The 25,172-nt window shown below is 43.9% G+C and overlaps 1 protein-coding gene across 1 annotated transcript; it reads left to right on the top strand.

Annotated features, from left to right (window-relative positions):
* Positions 1-4,408: 4,408 nt before the first annotated feature.
* On the top strand, positions 4,409-22,694 carry LOC8024871 (metallophosphoesterase 1). The gene is given in 9 exon segments (XM_042287231.1): positions 4,409-4,488; positions 4,491-4,581; positions 6,306-6,376; positions 13,011-13,152; positions 13,363-13,549; positions 15,434-15,532; positions 19,526-19,648; positions 20,100-20,240; positions 22,148-22,694. Coding segments are annotated over 9 exon segments (1,044 nt in total). The 5' UTR covers positions 4,409-4,421; the 3' UTR covers positions 22,271-22,694.
* The last annotated feature ends 2,478 nt before the right edge of the window (positions 22,695-25,172 follow it).

Here is a 25,172-nt window from a genome sequence, read left to right as displayed (position 1 = left end):
GGTACCTTTGGCAGGCTTGCAGCCTCTCGGTGCTTGTGAAGTAAGCACAAGTGATTGCAAGCCTGCCAAAGGTACCTTCGCGTGCATGCTGCACATGATTGAGACCTGTCTGTGTCGCTTGTTTCTGCTTGTCACTCTAGTGGGACTCGGGCCTAAGTATCATCACGCGGACATCTAACAAAGCAGCCACAAAGTTGTATGCTTGCACGCATTTATTTTACGAACACATTTGCTCATCTTGTCAACCTCTTCTGCCTTCCCAGAGTCGCAGTCAATGTGGAAAGCCAGACCAAGTCAGTTATTTCAGAAGCATTTTACGAAGCTGCTGTTTTGCCTGGGGATCTTCTTTTATTGTGAGGTAAGGACATGGTTCATATTCCGGTCCTCTACAGAGGGCATTTATTTAATAAAGCGACTGCTGTGTCCATAATGGCAATCAAGTCGACCAAGACATATTTCTTTGCGCTTAAGACGGGGTTGCAAAAAGGTTGCAGATAGCAATCACGTGTGTAGTGAAGCTCCCCCCCCGGACACCAGTCCTTTGCTGGGTGCCGAACCTCTCGGCTGCGATTCCTTTGTTCGTCTTAGCGTGTCTAGTGGTTGCTATAGTCGGTTACAAGCCAAGAAGGTAGGAGAAGCTCCTCCTACAAGCGTGATGCGCCCGTTTCAAATCTCTCTGCAGTCGAAAGAAAAGTTCACTGGAAACTCTCCTTGTTCCGCTTCATTGTATTCCAATTTTTCTCCGATCCCACTTTTTAAGAAAGTGACCTTTGTATTCATTAGAGGGCGAAGCGAGCCCCTGAAAGCAGCCTTTACATCCATCGGAGGGGGAAACTAATCCCCGAAAGTCGTATTTGTTTCCATCGGAGGGGAAAAACTCTAATCTCCCTCTCGTGGCTTCCACAATGCTACGTCAAAGTCGAAAGATAAAGCAAATATGTACAGAAAGGCAAGACCTCCTCGCGCGTTGGCCGCGACGTCACGAAAACGATGGGACGCTATTGGATGCGGAGGTGGCGGAGGGATATATGATTCTCTTTGAGGGGCATTTGCCGCTACCTTCTTAATCTGTAACCGACTATAGTCGATAAAAAAAATTTACCCTTTAAACTATTTCCTCTCCGCTTTCTCGAAAGCTGAGCCCTTGTTTGTAAAAAGCCGGTGGATTTCTGACAGCCATAGCAAGGGCAAGGCAGCCATTGCTGCGACTAAAGGGCGATGCTGGAGCTCGGCGCCCTTACGCCATTGCACTCTGTGTAAAAAGCAGACGAAACTTCGCCCTTGTGTCTACCCACTATATTCCCCAATCAGAGCTTGGGACCGTGACATTACTCTACCCTCTGTGAAAGGAGCAGACTGACTTGCTCGTGGTATAGACAGCTGCCAGATTTATGTCTACGTGAGCATAGCCTGCAGTCTAACCTTAAGTCTCGCAATTTTTTGTTGGGTGAGAGGGGGAAGGACATTCTATTGCAGAGGATGCAGACATAGAGATGAATAAATAGAAGGTGAGGCCAAAGACGACCTTAGAGTAGCTACTGTTATACTCATTGGGTTCGAAGTCACCTGAGTGATGCCATACGTCTTGCAGTAAATGCATTTGGTCACAAAGTATAACTTATTGTGTATAACTTTTTTTATTGTAGGCAAGGATACACTGGTCATGCCAAGGGACACTGAATACAGTTCAGACTTTGAATGAAAAGGCTGTTTTTCTTCCAAGAGAGCCAGTACCGGCCCTAGGGGTTGGCGACCTGAACGGTCGCCCTTGGAGCCATCAATAGGGCGGCGATGCCACGGCCTCTTATTGACTTTGATTTTTAATGCGTTGGCATTTATTGCTTTGGTGCGTGCAGCTGTCTTTGGTTTGGACTGGACTGGTTTCGTGATTCCGCGGCCCGGTTTCTGTCGTGCGTGCTCTTTAGCTCCATTCGTTCGCTCGATGCTCACTTTTCCTCTTACGTAAGAGGGAAAGAATCTTCTCGCATTGTTTCAATGACGCGCCGCTGTTGAAGCACACTCCTGTTATGATGGCACCGGGTCGTAGGCAGACGGCCTCAATTTTCCAGTGTGCAGACAATGTACGCGACAACGTAAAACTGGCAATAATAATCCCTGGAGAAGGGGGACAAAGGACAAGCACAAATCTACAAACAGCTAGGTGAATAAAAGGCTAAAAAAGAGTGAACAAACGGGAACAACAAAGAAACACGGACGACATAAAAAAGTGCACCTGTCAGCTAGGTGACTGGTGCGCGACCGAAAAAATTACAGGAGGACACTTAAGACAGCTTATGGTGTAGGAATGCGAAAGCATTATAGTCCTGTGCGGTCGCCTCACAGTCCATCGCACGAAGCACACAACGAGCACAGATGCGAAGTGCACCTTCTGCACACGGCACTCCAGCGGTTACATCATGCTCCTTCACTGCACAGGCGTGGCGCCCCCGCCGGCTTCACGGCTTCCGTGACAAAGCATCTGTGTTTTTTTTTGTTTTTTTTTGTGTTTTATTTCTGAGGCGGGTCCGCTTTGGCCTTGAGCAGCGGCACCCCCGCAGGCTTCATCATGGCTTTCGTGATGAAGCATCTGCGTTGCTGTGCTTTTCTTTGTGTTTTATTTCTGAGGCGCGTCTGCTTTGACCTTGAGCGGTGCGTGCTTGATGACATTTTTATGGCCACCTTTCGGGGACAACTCCGACGCCTGGTAATGGTATCAAACTAGGGAGCTCTCCATTTCCAGTGGAGCACTCTACCAGCTGAGCTAACCAGGAGTTAGACGTCAGTAGAGCAAACGGGTTTTATCAGCTGGCACCAGTCTAACATCAACAAGGGTGAATGGCCTGCATCTTAAGGTTATGATGATGATGCAATTATTGCAAAGGTGCAAGTGAGCTGAACAAGAATGACGATAATAACCCCTGGAGAAGGGAAACAAGGGGGTCAAAGGACAAACATACTTTCTTTCATCCTTGTTCATTTCGCTTGCACCTCTGCAAGAATTGCATTTTCAACAGTAAAACTGAGGAGCAGAGACGACGCCGTTTGTGCCAAACTGCCAACACCGAGGAGGAAAGATTGGCTCTTCGAAGACAACGGTGTGCAGACCGTAGGCGGTGATTGAGCGAAGGGTACAGATTCATCTGGCGTCGCACCAGGCTCGAGGAGGAGGTGGGAAGAAGGAGGAAGAGAAGGGAAGAAGGAAGGAGAGGAGGAATAGGGAGAGAGAGAGAGGAGGGGGTGAGGAGGAAACTGGGGAAGGGCCCCCGGAAAATCACAATGTAAAATACCGTATTTACTCGAGTAATAGCCGCACTGTTTATGAAGAAAACCTGAGAGTTCGCTTTTCCGCAGAGCACGCAGATTGCCAATCACCGCGATCCACAGCATGATTCCAGCTGTTAACAGGACAGAGATAACCTCTTTGTGCAAAGATACCATCTGTGAAGATTGCATTTGTATGGAGACTCATGTTCTCGACCTGGTTATTCGCTATGTTATTTATGCGCAACCCAATGATTGGATGTATATGTGTTCTGTGGGAAAGTAGACGCAAGAGCCTTGTTCATAAATAGTGCGGCTATTACTCGAGTAAATACGGTATAGTTATTTTTGAGACTGGGTCAATCCTGGGTAAAAATTTGTTTCCCAAACTTATTTGAATGGGGCTGATCCTATTCCGCTTACAAATCGCCACGGTGCGCTGAGCCAAGGGTATTAAAAATATTAACCTCATTAACTATCTATAACAGTAAGCGACCAGCGTTTAGTCAAACACCCAAGCACGTGAAAAGAAGATATCGCATTTCAAATCGTCTGCCTCCCCACAACAAAGTACGCACAACAAATCGGCGGGGGACATCCCCAACCGCAAGTCCCTTCTTTTTCTTTTTTTTTCACAACAAACTTTCTGGGGGCCTTTTCCCAGTTTCCTCCTCACCCCCCTCCTCCTCTCTCTCTCTGTTCCTCCTCTCCTTCCTTCAATAAGCATTTTGTAAATATTTCACTCTCAGCGTAAGCATCTATGAGCGTCAATCACGTTGCAGATATTTCTCTTCTCTCTGGGTGGTCGTCACTGGGATGAGCGGTGCACTGGCTGTTAAATTGATTTGGGGGCAAGGAATCACTTGTTTGGATAAAAAGTTTGTTCAGTATTGCTAGCACTACGGGTTTCATTCGTAAAATAGAATCTTGGAATTCTCTTCAATGTCCTCTTAAATGCAACAAACCTTAAATGCAACAGACTTTAGACAGCTTCGACTGATCCTCTCATGTCTGTTTCACTTAAAGAGGCCTTTACTTTTGCTGTGAGGACATTTGACATTTAGAAAGCTCCAAAATTGCTATAAAATTGCTCTGTGGCAAGGAATTATATGTTATTTTAATTTGGTTTGCTTGCTGTTTCTTCAAGGTGATCATCTACTATGTGGTCATTGGTCAGTGCTCGTGGCCATCCTTGCATGATCACTCCCAGCAGAAGCAACCTTCATTGCAAAAGGAGGCTGAACCACTTAAGATGATGCTCTTGGCTGACACCCATCTCCTTGGTCCTAGAAGAGGCCACTGGTTCGATAAGCTTCGCAGGTGAACATTGCCAGCAAATATTCTGTCATTGCCAAGGCTTTTTGTCTGATCAAACATACTAATGCAAAATTTGGTACCAAGTTGGCATTTGGTTCGTTTGAAATGCTTTCAGATCTAGTAGTACGTACTTTGCCGGTGCACTCCGCAATGCTCAGGCTGTGCATACTGACTCTAGTATACTGAAAGGGAAACTGCAACGAAATTCCAGTGCCTATTCGGTTGTATAAATGTCAATCACTATCTGGCCACACCACGAAGACATAATATTTTTTTGCTTGAAAAGATACCGTAACATTATTTAAGAAGAATAAATCGAATGTTGTTGCGTCACTATTCACTTTAAAGCAGCATCATTCTGCGGAAGTACAGTGGCAAGCTGCGTGCACGCGAACCCTGTCGAACCGGATTTCCCTTCTCTCCCGGCTTATTCAATCAACTCTTGCGGGGAGTGGGGAGGGGCAGCTAAAAACAGCCAGGTTGTAATGCGTCGATGGCACCAAGTGGTGGAGCTCATAACCACGTGAGCCCCAAAGCAGCTTTGCCCATGTTGAATCAATTGACATCATGTATGTGATGTCAATCGGTCCAGCTCCCCTGCTGCATCGCGCTCTTCGATGGCTGATCTTCGAGCACTCGCTGGAATCAATCCTTTGGAGCGAAAAAAATAGCCATCCGTTCAAAATTGAAGCTTGCGTGAGTTGATCATGTTTAACATTTTTATGAATGTGAGAGGTATTTTATGTTTCAATTTAGTATCCCTTTAAGGTCAGCTTTGCCAGATTATAAAAATATGATTGACCTGTTTAAATGAATGATTTGGCCATAAACTCTTAAGCACACTTTGGCTGTTTTCATTGCTATTTGTGTCAGTTATTTACTTATCGATAATTTGTTTCATAGAGTGTGGGATCAACTGGACTGGTTTGCGTGCTTGGGTATCAAAGCGGTGGCCTTGTGCCTCGCTTCAGCAGTAGGTCCCCACCGCTGTTGGCTAAGGCTGTTTACTCTAATATTTTTTGCATTATGCCTACTTTCTAGGTAATACAGAACAAAAAAAGGAACTGTCACTTGTGGGACAGGGGCCATCTCTCACTTTTAGTCTTTTTATTTTTCCCTCCCTACCTTTGACCCTGGCACTGTTAAACGTTTGGCCAAAAACAAAACTTTGTTGTGTTCTGATACAACAAAGCTGGCTATGACACTAATGCTTCAAACCAAAGATCTGTTGCTGTTTTTTTTAATCTATTTTGAATGAGAAGAAAAGTACTTATAATTCTTAATTAAATTACTTTTGCTTTATTTCAAACCAGTTTTGTTTCCTCCCTTTTCGTTTTATCAAGTGGTTGGTGCCAAAACGAGGGCACTTTGAAATTTAATTCTGTGTGTACTGGGAGTCGAAACTAGCACTGTAAGGCAAGATGCTTTGCAGGGGGTGGGCCCACAGCTAGAGCAATTTTGTGGAATATTGTGTCCCATGGATACAAAGCGTGTGAACAATAGATGCTGTGTCAAGTATGCCTGAATGAGATGGCTATACTGTAAAAATAATTGAGTGAAGTAAACCCTTCAAGTGCAGATATGCTTCTTTTCTCCCTTTCCTTTCTGCCCAGGGCCCCGCATTGTCTAGTGCTGGCTCTTGCTGCGTAAATATAATATCACTTTGCAGTATGGTAGAATTTGCCAAGGGTCTTCTCTCTGTATGACTATATTTACTTTTTTACCAGGGAGTGGCAGATGTACCGTACGTTCCAGACTGCCTTAACCCTTCAGAACCCACATGTGGTGGCATTTCTTGGTAAGATCTCATTTTTCTACTTCATTCATTATATTCAGTGCTAAGAAGGCTAAAACTGGTCAAGTCTGGCTATTTCGTGAAGTCATATATACAATCAATTGTATCATAAAAATTTGTTTTAAATATTACACAAATGAGTAATAAAAATTATGATCAGCTTCCACTAAAGAATACTCCATTAGTTTGTTTTGGAGAAATCTGGAAGTTGATATTTTTGAATGGCAACAGTAAGCTGACATGGGGTCACTGAGAGATGTGTGAGAAGGCTAGCCATGCCAGTGCTTATCTTTTATGTGTTTGACATTCTGCTACAGTATAGGACAACCATTATCTACAATGTTGGAAATCAGACATTGGAGGGGGGGGGGGGGGAGAGGGGATGGGGGGAAAGGGGGGGGGCAAAAGGTTAAGCAAGCTCTGCAAATATTGAGTGCACTGTACAAATGCTCACTGTTTCAGAGATCTTTGTTTAGTTGACCACACAAGCACCTTCTTCATTTTTAAACAAAACTTAAGCATGCCAAATATACCGTAAAATCCCTAGAGATAGCCCACCTAACATCAAAAGCAAATCGGCTGAAAATATGGAGTGGGCTAACTTTCGGTGTACAATCAAGGAAAAGTTTTAAAAAACTGCTATTTTTAGGTCGTGTCCATCCCAAGATTGTTGTGGTGGTGAGGGGCAATGAAGCAAAGATGACTGTACTTCCCAGTCAGCAATGTTTGCTTATATCTCGCCATAGTGAACTAGACGCATTTACGCCAAGGCCATCATTGATCCCAACACTACTATTACTAAAAGTGGACTATCTTTCGGTTTTTAAAAAAAATATAGCCAATCAAGCCAAAAATAAGGGCGGGCTATCTTTAGGGCAGAGGTCTCAAACACGCGGCCCGCGGGCCGCATGTGGCCCGCGACGCGCTGGGACGTGGCCCGCAGGCCACCGGCGAGACCCGGTTTCGATGTCTTCAGCACTAGAAATGGCATGCGCCATAGTGATCTCACCTCACCGATTCATTTTCGCTCCAAAAGTAGCTCCGCTCCTTTGACGTATTCACATAGTTTTTACTTATCTGTGTTCATTTGCCCTTCGTTTCGCTTTATGTTTTGCTTCCCAGTTTTTTGTAACGTATAACAATCCTGCTACTAGGCTGCAAGCGCAAACTCTCAATCAGCAGGAGCAACTGTTGAAGATAAACCTACAAGTTCGGGATTCTCGCCTTTAAAAATAAATGTAACTATTGAAAGACAAGTATAGGTGTTGTATAGTCAGGAAAATACAAAACTGTCAAATTAACTAATTGTTTTTAGAGACATGGTGAGCTTGGTTCATTCCTGAGTGAATTGAACAATGGGAACGACAGCGTACTCGCTCTCTTGTTCTATTCCAAATGTGAGAACGTTGCCGAGGAGGTGTTATTTTAATTATTGCTATCCCATCAAGTCAAGGTCCAGAGTAGTCATATAAACAAATCACATCTAATATGTCCCCGGGAAAACTGAGTTTACAAAAATCATAGAGCACAAAGTCTCTTCCCTTTTAAATCGTTTGGCCACCGTCTCCCTCCATCTCCCCTCTACCCCCCCTCCCCCCCCCCCCCCGTCTAACCCTCGGTTTTCCCGGTGTGGGATATCTGGCCACCACGCTGAAGTGAGTTTGAGACCACTGCTTTAGGGGGTGGGGCATCTCAGGATTTTTATTTATTTATTTATTTATTGAAATACCCTAAAGGTCCTTCTGCGAAGGACATTACATAAGGGCGGGGATAAGTACATCATATATGAAACACACAAATAAAAATAAAATAAAAACATGCACAGCAGTGCAAACATATAAAATATTGTCAATCAAGCAACAAAAAATGAAATCTTCCACAGTATTGCCAACATACAAGAAATTGTGTCATACAATACCTAAATGGCTGCTGATAGGAGAACGAAAGCTATCAGGGTTAATCTCGGTGACGATGTGCTCTGTTTGATCATTCCACCACTCTGCTGTTTTGGGAAAGAAGCAATACAAAAAAGAAGAAGTGCAGCAGGTGAAACTCTATCTTACATGAGCGATTAAGACGAGGTGTAACGAAATGCGACTGTGTTAGGGTGCCTTGGCTGAGAGATGGTGCATAGTAAATGTGATGAAAAAGGCATAAGCAAGAAAGCGGGCGTCTTAAGGCCAGTTCTGGAAGGTCGGCTTGTTTTAATAAGGTGGCGCTGGAATGTCGAGAATAATCAGAAAAAATAAAGCGCGCATCACGGTTTTGAAAGGCTTCTATTTCAGTGATCAAATATGCTTGGTGAGGATCCCAGATGCTCGATGCGTACTCAAGTTTCGGCCGAATCAATGAAAGGTATGCAGTTTTCTTTAAGTGAGGAGGAGCACAACAAAGTGTATGTTTTAGGTAGCCCAAAGAACGATTGCACGATGATAACAGTGACCGAATATGTGCCTTCCAGGAGAGATGCGAGTCGACGTGAACATCTAAGTATTTATAAGAGGAAACAGACTCAACAACGTTAGAATCAATAAAATAGTTATGAGAAAAAAAGGTCTCTTTCCTAACAGATGAGATGAGTTTGCTTTTAGAAGGGTTAAGCTTCATGAGCTAAGTCGAGCACCACAATGATAGGTTAGTGAGGTCATGTTGTAGTTTCATGCTATCTTCTTCATTAGAAATTTGCCTATATACAACACAGTCGCCTGCAAAAATACGGATTCGGGAGGAAATACATGAAGGTAAGTCATTAATATATATGAAGAAAATCAAGGGTCCAAAAACGGAGCCTTGATGAACACCCGAAGACACAGGAATAGAAGTTGAACTATGAGAGTCCACGACCGTGTACTGACTTCGGTCAGAAAGCCAGTCTTTGATCCACAGGATGGTGTTGCCATCAAATTTTAGATGGGTAAAGTTTTGCAACAGACGCTTATGTGGGACCCAGTCAAACGCTTTGGCGAAATCAAGAAAAATAACATCAATTTGGGAGCCGAAGTCAATAGAAAGATGGATATCATGAACGAATCTGCGAGTTGAGTCTCGCAGAAATGACCCTTCTGGAACCCATGCTGGTAATTGAAAATTAATTGATTTTCCTCTAAAAAGCGAATAATGTTCGAATGTAATATATGTTCAAAAATTTTTGAGGCTATGCTTGTAATGGATGTGGGCCGATTGTTTAAGGGGGAGCTGCGTTCACCTAATTTAAATAACAGGATAATTTTACCGACCTTCCAGCCACTAGGAACTGAATGAGAAAGCAAAGATTGTGAAAAAATTGCGGACAGTATGACACTGGAAATTGTTTTAGTATTCATTAAAACCTTCAAATTAATTTAGTCTTCACCACTCGAAGAAGAAACCTTCAAGTTATCAATTAGTTTTACAACATCAGATGAATTAATCGTTATACTTTCCATTTGATCATGTTCAAAAAACATATCCAAAATAGGCAGGGCTGTATTCTCATATGAAAATACTGCAGAAAAAGCAGAATTCAAAACACGAGCACTTTCGAGGTCAGATAGTGAATTTCCTGATATATCAAAAAGATTTAATGCATCAGCCGATTTAGGATTTATTACTGTCCAAAATTTTTTTGGGTTCACAACATATTGGGGAGAGTGATTTGGTAGTAACAATTTCTAGTTAGAGCAACTTTTTGCTTATATTCTGTTTCGCACTCATGGTATGCATGCCAGCACCTGGCACGCCTGAAATAGACGTTTTTCCCTATTCCCTAGGCGCCTCAGGCTTGCATCATACCACGGAGAAACATTTGACATCTTAATGAAAATAACAGGAATATGCTTATCAATAAGATATTTCACTTTATTTTTATATAGCTCCCAGTTTTGCTCAACTGTGCGGCTTTCAAAGTAGACGGCAGTAGTACTGAAAAGTGTTAAAAAATATTCAAAGACGGTAGAAATATTGAAAAGTGCCCCGAACAAACCTCTATGTGAACAGAAACATATTGACAGATGAAACCAGAGAAAAAGCTCTAAATTTACTCTGGGAGGTAGCATTTTTATAGTATGTTTATTTTTACCAAAAGTATCACATATTCTTCTAGATTTCTTCCACTCACCACTCGTTTTGAAATTATGCACAAGCGTTCCCTTGGAAAATGGAACATGGGGCTTCATTGGGCGCGTTCAGTAGCACCTCCCTTGCCTCCAAACGGAGTGATTTGAGTCGGAGTCATCGGAGCGCCTAGTGAACGGCAAAAAAAACCCCGCTGCTCCAAACCTGCTTCTACGCAATTTCCGCTTCCTCCCCTGTGCCAGACGGTCTCCGAACTGGAGGCAGACGATGGCGAGCACGATCGCTTTTATTTGACGCCAGTATTGAAGTCTTTACAAGGTCGTTGCAGAAAAAGCGGGTGATTGTACACATCAGCGCTGCTGTTCAAAGCGATGCAACGCGATCGAGCCTTTCGCTTGGCGGTGCAAAGGCAGCTACTGTTATAAAAGCCGACAAAAAACGTCGTCAGCACATGTAAAGTATAGAGCTCGGCGAATCTATGCAGCCGGTTGCGATACTTTTATACGGCCATACGTTTGTTCTGCCCTTCGTAACGAACTCGTATACACACGAGAAGTTCGGCCGCGCTCGGCGTTCAAGGTTTTGTCGGCCGAAGCGAGCCTCAGCCAACGTGCACCCCAATTTAGCTACGCAAACAAAACATTAATCGGTATCATGCTCTGCGTGAGTGTCCAACCGGCTTCCAAAGTCACGGTCAAACCCTGCCTTGCTCTGTTGAGCGCAGACAGGACTATCGTCAATATTACCGAGTTTCCGTGCAACGGCGATCAAGCCATTTGACGCCGTGTCAAATGAACGTTTACGTTGTTTATTAACATATTCAAACCAAACAAAATACGGTCCAATGCATTTTCCGAAAGAGCCTTACCTCAAAAAGAAATTCAAACACGTTATTCTTCTTACCTTGAGCATTTTTCATTAACAAAAGCGAGCAAACTGCACACCCGCGACAGAACCGAAGCAGCTTATCCCGCCATTTTGTTTTTTTTTTCTCTTTTAGCGCCGGAAATCGTGACCAGTCAGAAAATGACGTCATTTTAGCTCCTTTGACTCTACGTGCACCGTCTCCGGATTCGGTGCTTCGGAGCTTGACTCCGAAGCCCCGGAGTTACTACGTGCACGGGAAGTGACTTTTGGCCGTCCAGTGGAAGGAGTCAGTGACTCCTTGACTCCGGGGCCGCTACTGAACGCGCCCATTGAGAAAGAAATGATGGGATGGCAGAAATGCAACTCTAAAACGGGACTGTCCCTGCCGAAACAGGACATCTGGTCACTCTATTACAGTAGGAACAAAGCAGGCATGAAGAGGGCTGAGAATGACTGGGGACGTCTCTAGGTGATACAATAATAGTAAAAAAAAAACTCACGTACTTGAGAAGATCACTTAAACTAGCCACCACGGTCACAAAACTCCTTGCTTACGCTACATAGTCTAGTTAGGCCCACACTGGAATACGCTAATATTTTCTGGTTCCCTCACACAAAGGCCAACATATCTAAACTGGAGAAAATACAACATAGGGCAATTAGATTTATATACAATAAATACAGGTGCACAGACTCACCGACTGAACTTCTTAAGAAAGCAGATCTTTTAACCCTAGCTAGCAGAGCTAAACAGCTTAGCTTGAAATTCTTGTACTTCCTTCTTCAAAATGCCTTTAAAATTGATAAATTCAAGTATATTTCATTTTCTAATACTAGAGCAGCCCGGCATAAACACAATATAACCTTGTCTAAATATTCCTTTAAAATTGACTGTTTTCAGCACTTTTTTTTTCCTTAGTCATCAGAGAATGGAACAAACTTGATCATTCCATCACTAGCAGCACCACCCAATTCCTAGCACATCTAGATGCTTTGTCAGATAGTGATGACTGATATAAGATTACCTATTTTTTTGTTTTCTATTGTATAAGCAGGGCTGGCCTAATTTTTAGTTAATTATATGTTTGTTTTAGATATGAATTCCGACTTTGCTCCTTTTCTATAGGTACTGTTCAGTAGCATTTATGTGTACGTTTTGACCTTGAAGTGCCAGTTATGATGCATTCAATTTTCTTGTATTTTGTGTCCTTTCCCACTAAAGTGCCTCTTGGGATTGGCAGTATTTTCATATAAATAAATAAATAGTAGCATGAAGAAACCGCATTGGCCTCACCACATGCCCATTTCTCCCTAAACTGGGTTAGCTCAGCAAACCTTGCACATTAGGAAAAGTCCAGTTCTGAAATAGGTTGACCTAATATCTTTTCCGCGAGTAACACATAACTTGTATAGTCTTTTGGCGTGCTTATGCTCGGCAAGGTAGAAGTGGTGTGCAGAAAATCTCCTGAGTGAATTGTAGGTCAATCCAACCTGTTTGCCTGGGAAAACACTGAATTATCAGTGAACTGCTCCAGGCATTTATGCCGTGCGCTTGATTGGTCTTTTTTCTTGTATTGTCAGTTTTGAAAGATCCTGCAGGAGGGGTCATGTAAGGAGTTCCAAGATGTCTTTTAAATGCCAATTGCCTAAATCATAAACCTCACTTGTTGGTATAGCATAAAAGTGGTAGCATAAAAAGTGTTGTTCCTTGTTATAGGTGATGTTTTTGATGAAGGCCAATGGAGCAGTGACAAGCAATTTGATACTTATATGGAGCGATTCTGGGAGCTTTTCTACATTCCAAGGGGCACTAAGATGCTTGTTGTGGCTGGAAATCATGACATCGGCTTTCATTACAGGTCTGTTGTTGTTGTTGTTCATTTAGTTTTCTCTGCTCCTTTTTTGATCTTGTAGACTCTGGATTTGTTTAGGCCTAGAAATACTAACACAAAGTGGGTTTTCAAACTGAGTTCATTATATATGTGTATTTATGCATGCTTGAGTAGATTTTATCGCTTTGAAAGTATCTCTACTATCAATGTGTTTCATAACATCTCTGCCCCTTTCAGGATGCACAAAAGTTTTGTGGATCGTTTTGACAAAACCTTCAACACTTCTGCTGTGCATATGAAGACATTCAAAGGCAACACATTTGTATTGATAAATAGCATGGCAATGCATATGGACAACTGTAATTTATGCGTCCGTGCAGAGGCACAGCTGAAAGATGTTGAACGCAGGCTGCAGTGTTCCTTGGTAAGAAGCCTTTGTACATGTTAGATGCTACAGAGTTTTCTTATTTTATTAATTTGCAAACTGCCTCACATTACTGAAACACTTGCAGCTATATACTTTGTCTTAAAGGGGCCCTGCAAGGACTTTTTTACTGGTTTTTAATTTGCACCGAACCTGAGCGCACTGAACATTTTCTTTTCTCGAATTTTGCTTTATTTTAAAAGTTATGGGCAAATTAAAATTGCAAAAACAAGCAAAAAATAACCTCCCTCATGACGTCCTTGGTCGCTTGAGTGGCCGTGAACTAGAGGAGGGGTAGTGGGCTCAGAGCGCTCACGGCTGCCGCACTCCGTGTCGACGGCTCGAAAGGGCGCCACTAAAGCATGTTCTGGATAGCCTGTATGAGGTCGGCATCCAGGGTGGCTTGCATTGCATTTGCTGCGCAATGAAACACTAATTCGGCATGACACTTCATTGGCCACAAACGACAGCAAAAATGGGGTAAAGATCAGTTCAAAACGGGAGCCACTTCGCGCTGCCGTACCGCCAAACGGCCAAACCGCAAGCCAAACCTTCTCGCCGAAGGCCTTCAAAACGCTCGGAACCGGTCGAATCCTTCAGCCAGTATACGACCGCAGCGCCGCCGCATACATTTGGGACCTTTCTACGCTCGCCACTCGTCAATGCCTGATCCCACTACCCCTTTCTAGTATGCGCCGCCTTTTCCACCGCTTGGTGGCGGGTATGTCGACGGGTCATTTCTTGTTTCCGTACTTTATAAACTGCATTTGTTTTTTTTCTGATTTAAAATACTGAACAAAAACTACTTTCATAAATAATTGAAACGGTTCGCGCCACTTATATTTTGTATTTCGCTTAAAAAGAAGCTTTTAGCGGCTCTGATCAGTAGTAAGCTCAGGACAAAAGACCACGTATCGCACGCTTTCGACACCGCAGGTCGCCCCCGTAGGTGGAGTAGGTTTCCGCGTCGTCCGGTTAAAATATGACTCACTGATATTTAGTTACTCTCTCCGTGACTTGCTAGCTTGCCCGAACCCCAAGAGATGTGGAAACTGCAAAAAAGGTAGACTCTTAACTATGATTGCAGGGCCCCTTTAATCAGCACCACAACAAAATGTGCCATACATGCCAAAAAGTAGTCATGACATGTTTTTTTAATTCAACAAACATTGTCGACCTTATTTATAAATTTTATTAGGAATGACATCTAAACTTATTCAAAATTCTAAGTCAGTGTTTGCTTTAACTTCCAATAATGGTGTCACTTGCATTTGCTGCCTCAGCTCGTTCTTGCCTTGTTGCCTTGCCCGTTTACACAAACATCGCTGTAATGCTGTTCTATGCATTACAGCAAAAAGACTGACACCTTTTTTTCCATACATGTTTCAGTTCTGTTCAGCAGTTCCCCAAGGGCTAAATCGTTTTTGACTAATCAAAGTGGGCCAGTCGATACTTGCGGTTCAGTTCAATGGCTTGACGTGGCTTTTTGATGCTGATTCGCAAGCCAATTGATAGTATTGCAGAGGTGCATTAGTGATTCCTTAAACTATCTATTGCGGCTACTAAAGCGGGCAATACTTTGGCATTGGCAGGAGGTAGACATTCCTCTCAAGTGCATTGATTTGGTAGCAGACGATAACCGAACCTCCAATCCTCACCTCTGGTGCATTGATACATAAGCTTCTAAAGAATGATGTCAGAGGCCTTGCTCCAAACACGATTACAGGGTTTGGACTATGATTGTAATTGATGTGGGGGAGGAGGGGGGGAGGCAGTGGCTGGTTTGATCATGGAGGGCTATAGCTTTCAATTTGCCGAGTTATTATGAAACAGGGCATAGTTCTATATTTTTCATGCGTTTAAACGGAGCTTTATATTTCATAGGCACTGGATTCAAAAATGACGTCTCAGCACAATGTCCCACCAAAGGAAACTTGCACCAAAGTGGATTTTGAGCACCACAGTCGTCCAGTTTTGCTCATGGTAATCTTGTTTAGTGCATTGTTATCTTTAAATTGCATTTAGTAGCTCAGTATTTCATTGCATCTTTGGCTTGTTCCAGTTGCTTTGAGTATAGTCGCACCCATTTATAATGAATCCAGATGCAGCGAGTTACCTTCTATATCGAACGCCCAAAAATATTTCAAATGAAATTGCATGTAAAATATATTTTCATAAAGAAAGACCTATTGGCTATATCAAACTTTGCAACAAAAAAACGGCCTTCGGAAGTGCGCAAACGCCTTTCCCATTTAAAGAAGGAGAAAAAAAAAAAGGTTCTAGCTTGGCCCGTTGTGCCGATGTACGATGGTTTTCGAGCTAATGGAATGACTTCTCTGCCGGTACCTGAGGTCCCGACTTGAGATTACGACACACAGACGGCCGACCCGACCTCTTTACGAACAGCAGTCTCGACCTGCTTCAGTATGAATCTTGTTCTCGTTGGAGTTTACTATGCACAGAAGCGCACGGATGCGTGATGAGAGAGCATCGCTGTTTTCAGTCGCACGAAGCACATGGTGCGCTTCTCCATGGCTCCGCTGGTTTCATTTAGATTTTGGCATTAAGGAAGGAAAATCTTCTTCAAGAACATGCCTGTCATACTGCCAGACCTGAATCTAAAGCACAAGCGCTTGTGACTCACTCGTAATCGGCGTGCCTCGTGCAGCTTTTCGGAGAAAAGGGCAATTAATTTTTATCTACTTCGTGCAGGTCTAGGTGCTCCAATCCAGCAAACGTCCCAGCAGAAGAAACGGTTGAACTGGAATTGCTTTTTGTTTTATCTATTAGCCCACCTACCGCATTCTCAGTTATGTTTTCTTGAATTAAACGTTTCTTTCGTGATCCACTGAAGTAACAACTCAAGTGTTTACTGCACATCCAGTCTCAATATGTTGTTGTATTTCAAACTCCTGGCATTCAAATCCGCTATACTATGCGAGTTCCAATATGATAAACTATTTGATATATCAAACTAATATGCACATCCGAAAGTGTTTGTTGAAAACGGGATCGACTGTACCACATTTCAGTCTAGGGATATGTCCGTGCTTCAGACTAATTACCATAGCAGATAATGCAGTTGGGGGCACAGTATGTTGTCCCAGAGTACTGTAAGGAACTGGGAAATTAGACATTGCAAGGAATACTACTGTCATTATGTGCTTGACAGCTGTTTTGCACTCCAGCGACCAGAAAGTGAGGAAGAGGAGGGGATGAGAGTTGCATGAAGACATCAGAGCTCCGAGCCCTGGTTTGAATGATTATTGGGTTGACCTAAACTAGCTGCCTTTGTCTCCACTGCACGCGTTTGAATGCGAGAGCCAAATGCTGGATGCCGGAGTTCCACATTCTAACGCGTTCAGCAGGTGCAGTGGAGACCTTTGTTTCCACTGCACTTGTCAAACGCATTCGAATGGGAAAGTCAAACGCCGGACACCGATGTTCCGCATTTTATTGCGTTCGATGACTGCAGTAGAGACAAAGGCAGCTTGTTTTAGGTCTGCCCGCAAATCATTCCAACCAGAAATCGGCGTTCTGATGTCCCCGCGCGCTCTCGTCTCCTCCTCTCTCAGTTTGTCGGTGCATAAGGGTCGCTACTATGGGGCGAATATGGCGGAAAAAAACAAGTTGTGTCGTACCACGTTCCAGCTCAACACACACCGCTCGAGTTTCAGCAGGCAAGCATTGAACTCAAAATAGTTTGCCTCATTTTTTATTCACTATGTTTCAAACCTGCAGCGATGTGTTGGCGTTAGCAACCGGCGGACTCTTCCTATACCTCCCATTGGGACTCCAATCGCAGACGGCAGCGCCAAATCTCCCCTAACGGGCGTTGGGTTTCTCCAAAAGTAATAAGAAATAGACAAAACAATACGCGTGCCGTCGTCATGGCAACCGCTTGGCTATGGGAGAGGGTGTGAGAAGTGTGGTCCCTCCTCTCCCTCTCTCTCACCCTCGGCGACAAAAGGATGCGAGCTCGTTCGGAGTTCGGATCAGCCTCCGAACTCCGAACGAATTTGCATCCTATTGTCGCTGATGTTGAGAGAAGAGGGAACTGCTCCCACTGCCGCCGTCTCGTTCTTCTACAATACAATGCAATCTTTCTAGAAAAAAAAAAAGTGTGTTTACCTTTTCTTTGCGAATGTTCGACGCTTTGCGTCGCTCGATTGAGATCAGCTTGGCAACAATGCATGTTCAGTGACAGCCAGTTCTCATAAAATCGTCAATCAATGAATGCAAAGTACGCCCAGCCGCTGCTGTTTAGCGGCTTAAGATGGGCGCACATCGCCAGTCTGAGCACAAGTCCAAACTTCTTTTGCAAGTTCTCTTTTTATTAGGCACGCTCTTTATACAGAGAAAAAAAAGAAAAAAACGTTCACTGCACGGCACAACAAAGTAACAAAATCTACACGAAACTACCATTCAAGTATTCACAGACCTGCAATCACACATTTAACTTTGCGGTAGTTAGCGACAGTGATTCGATCGCCACGGTCTCTCGCAGGTTCCTTCTGCAGCGAGCTGCTCCACGCACGAGCTACCGAGCTGCGGTGCTCTAACACTGATACCGCCCACACCGTTCATTTTAAGATACATGCGCTGTCCCTTGTGACCTTCTACAATAACTCTACCATAAAGAAACATGCACCAGCAAGTCTTCTGCAATCCGAAACTCTATAGCCAAAAGTATAGCAGCCCGTCTTTACCTTTCGTCACTCGATCAGGAACCCAAAGAACTTGGCAGAGCTGTTGCCACTGGAATTAGAGCACCACTGAGTCGAGCAATAGACAAGGTTTCGTTTGCTCCGTGTACTGGTAGAAGAAATAGACCGATAACCAATAGGTCAACGCCACTGCCCACTGCCGCAAACGAAAACCACCACCGCACGCACCGCTGGCACAGGCGCCGTCGAGCAGCCGATGCATCCGCGAGCGCGGCAGCCGACGTGCAACTGTTCTCAATGGTCAAAATACAAAAAACAACCGGCCAATGAGAACAAATTAGGAGGGCGAAACTTTAGCTAACCAAAATATTTGTTTCATCTTACCAGGATAATTTTTGAAACCTGTAAGCAGGAACAATAATGTGTATCTCATCTTATTAAATAAACTTTCCGGCGTAAACCAGAAAAACCTAATAGAATACCAACGGATAAGAGATGACGCTCAAATAGCTAACCGGAAGTCGCTTGAAGTGTCCGCCGGTTGGCAAAAGTGAGCTTCCAGAGGCTTGACCTTCTACAGGGAAGCGATCCTAAAGTGGCGAAGCTGGCTAATCGGTTCATGACTTATAAAATTAGAAGTGCTAACAATAGACAAGGCCAAAAAAGGAAGGCGAACAGGACGAGGACTTACTCTCAACTGAACATTTTAGAACTACTGTCCTTCTACAGTGCTGAAGGTTGATAAACACACAATGTCTGATCCACACGGTTGCTTAGGTTACGTTCAGAGCGACCCGGGCAACACACTGATACGACAGTAACAACTGAGCCACTGGGACAACTGTTTCATTGTACCAACTGCTAACAACATGAAATCATGGAAGCCACAGGAGATGCGCAGAAATCGCGAAAGGACCTGTTCCGTCCAGTTCAGTGTTTTTCCACTAGGTGCTGTCCACTTTGTGAGAGTCGCGAATAACCTTACAAATGCAAGAGCATGGAGAGTGGCTTGTGCAAGTCTTGCCCCTTCGGGGTCTTTCAAAAACTTCTCTAAATCATGGATGATATTGAAAGTTGCCCAACGCATTTGGGGCCATCAGCCATTTGCGATAACAAGCTGTGCCAGCTTGTTCCCTCTGGATGGGACACTTGTTTTCCCAGATGCCACATTGAATGGGAGGTGGTGTTCAAGATCGGTTTTCTTGGTTCACACGTTTTACATTCGACTCCTTGTTGTTGATAAATGGTTGATTATGGTCATTGCTTGGATACACTGGAACAGTTCTTAGTGCTCCCTTCTGTCTTGCAGCACTTCCCTCTCTACAGGACATCAGATAGTGAATGCTCAGGGCCAGATGCTGCTCCCTATCCAGACAGAAATGAAGTGTTCCGGGAAAAGTGGGACTGCCTGTCTGAAAAAGCTACAGAGATGGCAAGTTGTCTCTTCCTGAATAGTAATTGGGAGGGCATAGACCAGTGGTTCTCAAAGGAGGGTCTGCAGAACTTTTGGGGTCTGCAAAGGCATTCTAGGGGTCTGCGAAGCCCTGCCTCATCAGTCAAGCCCAAGCAATAAAAGTTGTATTTCTTCTAGATTGAGATGAAATGTTCCAATTTAGGGTGAGTTGTTTCGTGTGTATGTCAATGAGGGATGTCTACTTCACTCTAGCCCTTAGTTATATTAATTTATTAGGTCATTATCATAATTAACCTATCCCTTTCCCTTCCCCTCACCACAAACGGCGTCCTCCGTCATCTCCGCCGATCCACAACGGGTCCGCAAAACGTTAATGGTTGAGAACCACTGGCATAGACCGTCAGGGTTATATCGTTTGACCGTGTCGCAAAAAATTCACATTAGTTGTGTGCTCTTTTGACACTGGCAGGTCCTTAGTGCCCTGCAGCCTCGTGCTGTATTCACCGGTCACACGCACCATGGCTGCGTGACATACCACCGGGGTGATATTCCGGAATGGACGCTGCCATCAATCAGTTGGCGCAACAAGAAGAGTCCGAGCTTTACTCTGGTAAGGCTTGCTGGTTATAGTTATCTCAGCACATGTTTTTGGAACTCAATTTATTTCTCTTCTTTCCGCATATGGCGGTCAAATGAAATGAAGCCAAGGCATTGCCAGTTAAGAAGATAGCTGTAATCTATCTTCTTAAACTTAAGTCAATCTTCCTTTAAAGGAAGATTGACTTTTATTTGGTTGATTTGAAGTATAGTTACCAGAACACATACCTAGTAGGGTATGTCTTATTTTGACTGAATGCACCGTAAGTATGGGACAAACTAATTGAAGGAAGCAGGCCTGCACATTTGAGAGAGTATACTGATATTTTGATGCATCTGGACATTCCGTGTCTTTTTCGTTTAACTTATTTTCAAGAGGGGCCAATTTCAGGAAGATATTTGGCAGTTAGATAGTGGTATTGGTTGGTCCGAAAACCCTGACTGCTTGATACATTCAAATAGTCCTTCAATGTTTTTCTGAGTGGGTGGAGTTGCCATTAATGAAAGAAAGGGAAGAGAAAGACAAAGTCCATCCTGCCGGCCGGAGTTTCGGTTAGGCAGTTTGCTGAATTTTCTAAGCAGAATTTGACAGAATCCACTACTGAATTCAATGTTTGAGGTACAAAGCATGCAAAGTTCATGTAGTTGCCGCCGGTGCTTTGCATTGTCAGAAAATCTAGCCCAATTACTGAACTTTAAGGTGCTCAAACAACAGACGTATAGGAAACAATAAAACTAGAGTTTCTGTAAGATAATGCAAGGTCCATGAAAGAAGGTGAGAGAAATAATGGTAACATTTGGAGCCTGTGGAGAACACATGTACTTGCAATAAAAATCTGTAGTAAGTTACAGCTCAAGAAGGTAGGGTGAGGGAAAAGAAGGCTGGGGAGGAAGAAGCAGACAAAATGCTGGAGAGGAGAGGGGGAACCTCCTCTCTTCAGTGTTCCGTCTGGTTCCTCCTCCTTGGCCTTCCTTTCCCTCGCCCTACCTTCTTGAGTTGCAACGAAGTATATAGTGAAAGTTATTTTTACAGCGGAGCTGTTAAGGGCTAGTTTCCCCAGGATCGTGTCCCCCGCAAAGAAATAAGACACCCAACGCTGGACGCCTACGGTACTGCCATCTATGAGCGACGGTGGCAAGCCACGTATCTTGTTGCCGCCGTCGCTCATAGATGGCGGCAGCCTTTCCACTCTGGCTTGCCGACTTCCGGCCGACCATTACTTTCCATTGTACAGTTCCGCTGGTCTTCCTTCTTCTCCAGAGTGGAAAGGCTGAAAGTTTTTTTTGGTTGGGTGTCTCTACACCTTGCCCAAACACTTCTGCCCCGGGTATTCTCCTATTTTGCCTTTCTGACATTGTGTGCATGGATGGCATGCCCATGTTTTGGTGTCTTATCCTCATTAGAAACAAAGTTTTTTTATCTAAAATTAGAAGGAAGCACATTTCTGAGAAAATCAAACAGCTGGTCTTGAGTAACTAAAAATTTTGAAACTTCTTATTTTTTTAAATTTTGCCTTGAATATTTACTACTTACACAAGAATTATGATTCAAGAATGTAAAGGCTTTCATTTACTACATTCTTGGAGAGGAATAAAATAGGAATGACGGAGTTTGTGCATTGGCCGTTTAGATTGTGAGGTGTCTCCATATCTTTATTGCAGAAGACACTGTCGGGTCACTAGCTTTGATTGTATAAGCTGAGTGGGTGTGCATTTTTTTTATTTGAACACAGCATTTTTTTATTTGAACAGTTATGAAGTTTTGTATGAGTCATGTAGTGATGTGGTTGCCGTTTTCTAAGGTCACACACAGCAAGAAGTGCATTTGCTTCCTCCATTCTAGCTTTTATTTTTTGAAGGAGGAACTTTTATGTCACAACTGGCTGGTTTGATTTTCCCTTTTTTCTCCACACTTTTCAGGCCGTATTTACACCTGATGACTTTGCAGTGTCCAAGTGCTACATTCCCCAAGAGACGACTGTTGTTCTTATATATGTTACAAGTGCAGTTCTCCTTGGTTCTTGGTGCGTCTTTAGCCACTGAAATAGGCATCTGCAACGCCGAGGAGGCGTTGGTCTTTGTTGTGTTTAAGGCTGTCCCACGGCGGCCGTCTTGAAAAAGCTTAAAATTTGACCCCTAGATGGCGACACCAATCCGTGTGGCCCAGAAACTGTGGTATGGCTCGTGGCCCCTGTGCAAGTTGCACGTTCACTGCATGCTCTCGCCTGCGTCACGCAGTGCCAGCGCTGCCTAGTTTGCTCGGCTGTTTAGCAAAACAAGCTAGCCCAGCCAACCCATCTCTCGGAGGATACCAAGCTGGGTGACTTCTATTCTCTAATATGGGCTTCTGATCCGTGGTGCCCTAACTTCTACATGCTTTTGTGCAAGACATCACGGAGTGAGAAGAATATATGTCGGCTCGACTTGTTGACTTTTCGTGAATTAAAAAAAAAAAAATTGTTCGGCATAAATGTTTGCATGCCCTCTCTTTCAAGACACAGGTTGACAAGGGCGTCTGCTAGAAAGGTAGTGACGAGTCGCGATTCACTATCTGATCAATACGATAACAATTGAAAAGTGACTGGATGTTATTAGCCCCGAGAGCTAACACAAGCGTCGCTGCGGTCGCCGCGCCCTGATTGGGTGAGGTGTACCGTGACGTCAGGGGGAGTACTCCGCTCCGCGATCTCGCATCGGCTCGCTTCCCAGCACCGGTTTCCTGGTTTGGCGTTGTGTGCCGCAAGCTCTTCGAGGAGCTGGACTTCGTTTACCTGGTGTACAGGACGTTGAGTTAGGCCGATATTGACGTGCTTCCGTACATTTTATAAGCCTGCTTGTCCCTTTTAACTTTAAAATTGGGTTAAAAATCCCGAAAGCCATCGGCGGAGGCAATTCCGCCGATGAACCTCCCCGTCCGTCCACACGACACAAGGCAATCTTGCGAGGGGTCGGTGAAGCGGTGGCGCGAGTGTTTCAGACGCTGGAATTCTGTTCCTTGCACGTTCACGATTTAAGACGATATTACATTCCGCTTTCAAGGCATTTGAAGTGGCATTTACATCATGGGCCTTTCGGTGGTCGGCAAATTAGCTCGCGACCCTGACTCCGCGCTGCCATTCTGCATGCGCTGGTTCGCAGATGTTTTAAAGGCCCTGCGTCTGATGATCTTCAGAGTGCTCGTGGAACAGGGTTGTTTTAAATAAATATAGCTTCTTCGTGAATTAATTATATAGTTTACACACGCATGCAGGCATATTTCTTAGAAGCTGCACAATTACTGGAAATTAGTTTGTATGGTAGCAGCAAAAACGGCCGAATTGCCCCCAGTTGTCTGTATATGTATTGAACTGCCAAACTACGCACGGCAATAGTGCCGTAATATGGAGTGTTTATACTTTTTCCTGACATTCTTTATTCCAGCCTTGGGTATTCTGAAAATACACCGTTTAGTCTGAATTGTCATTTCCAATTAAAAGGGACACTGCTGCAGGTCCCCAAAAGCTCCCTCAGCCCCCAAACTTCCTAGAGCTGGACACTCTGACATCAGAGGAAAACAGGAGTAAAAGCAAGCATTCGAACGTCTGTCCAGTGGTAGATGCAGCACTAGCAGCAGAAAATGTGGAACCTGTGAAGGGCGACAGTCTGCGGGAGAAAAGCTTCAGGTATTTTAGCTTCAGGACAATTCGATTTAAGTAAAATTTCAATTTTAGGGCTTAAGGGGCTAATAACGAGCTAGACACCTTCGCTTACGTTTGTTATGCATTACTTGAGGGTTGATATAAACAAGTCCACAGATACCACCCGTGTAGTCCATTGAATTACTATCCGAATCCAGCAAAGGTCAAATGCGAGCAATGTATATAATAAATGTTCCTTGTTTTTTTGTTTTTTTTTTACTTTGCCCCTGCACTTGGGCTGTCTTACTTGTAATTCTCTCTTCATGGCCCAGGCTGTATTTAACATGTTGCTCGGGCAGCATGCAGCTTTTCTGCCTCGGCGATCTTGTTTAAAATCAGAGATAAAAAAAAATAATATACATAACCTGCCAATTCATTCAGACCATCAGCAGCATTTATAGTGCAAAATGTAAATCTATAGTGATGCTCCTGCAATTGTGACCGTATTTCTTTATTTTCATATACCAGCTCCGATTCATGCGTTGCCTGCCCTGTCAACCATGCTTAAAATGTTGGTTGAAGTTTCACCTGTAGCTACAGGCCATACCTCAATAAAGGCACATATAAAAATTTACACTTCCTACGAAAAACACGCCAAAAACATTAAATAGAAACGAGCGCGCCGTCAGCTACCGTCGTCACAGCCTCCACAGGGCGAGCGGGGCGAGTCGGGGAAAAATTCTCTCCTCGCCGTGACGTCACCCCGGTTCGCCATAAGGGGGCGCCACGCGAACTTCTCGGGGCTAATAGAATACTACTTCAGTGAACAAAAAGTTAGGGCTCAAACTAAATGGGGATGGTTGAACATATTTTAAGAAAAAACTCTGAGACTAGAAAAAAACAAAAAAACAAAGGACTTTGTCTGTTGTGTCGTCCTTCGTTCCCCCCCCCCCCCCCCCCCCTGTCTGTTGTGTCGTCCTTCGTTCCCCCCCCCCCCCCCCCACCCCCCATCCCACTCAAGGTTTTGTCTAAAAATTTTGTTTCTTAGAAAGGCGCTGCATATTGGTTAAATCAAAGTGCATATTGGTTAAATCAAAGTGCATGGATAAAAGCTGTGCCTACAGACAACTGTATTTCTTGAGGTGCCGACTAAGTTTGGTAGCTTGAGTAGAATGTTTCGAAATCTCCGATAACTAAAAATACGCCCATTATTTAAAATTATTTAAAAAAAAATCTAAATATGAATACAACCAAATCAGCCTTTCAGAGAACCATCCAAATTCCTGTAGCATACAATTGAAAATAAACCAAAAACAAAATGAGATCAG

This window comes from Ixodes scapularis, unplaced genomic scaffold, assembly GCF_016920785.2.
Source record: "Ixodes scapularis isolate PalLabHiFi unplaced genomic scaffold, ASM1692078v2 PGA_scaffold9__187_contigs__length_104089568, whole genome shotgun sequence".
Taxonomy (NCBI): domain Eukaryota; kingdom Metazoa; phylum Arthropoda; class Arachnida; order Ixodida; family Ixodidae; genus Ixodes; species Ixodes scapularis.
The sequence above is the reverse complement of the archived record's forward strand: the minus strand, read 5'-3'. Positions and strand labels throughout refer to the sequence as shown.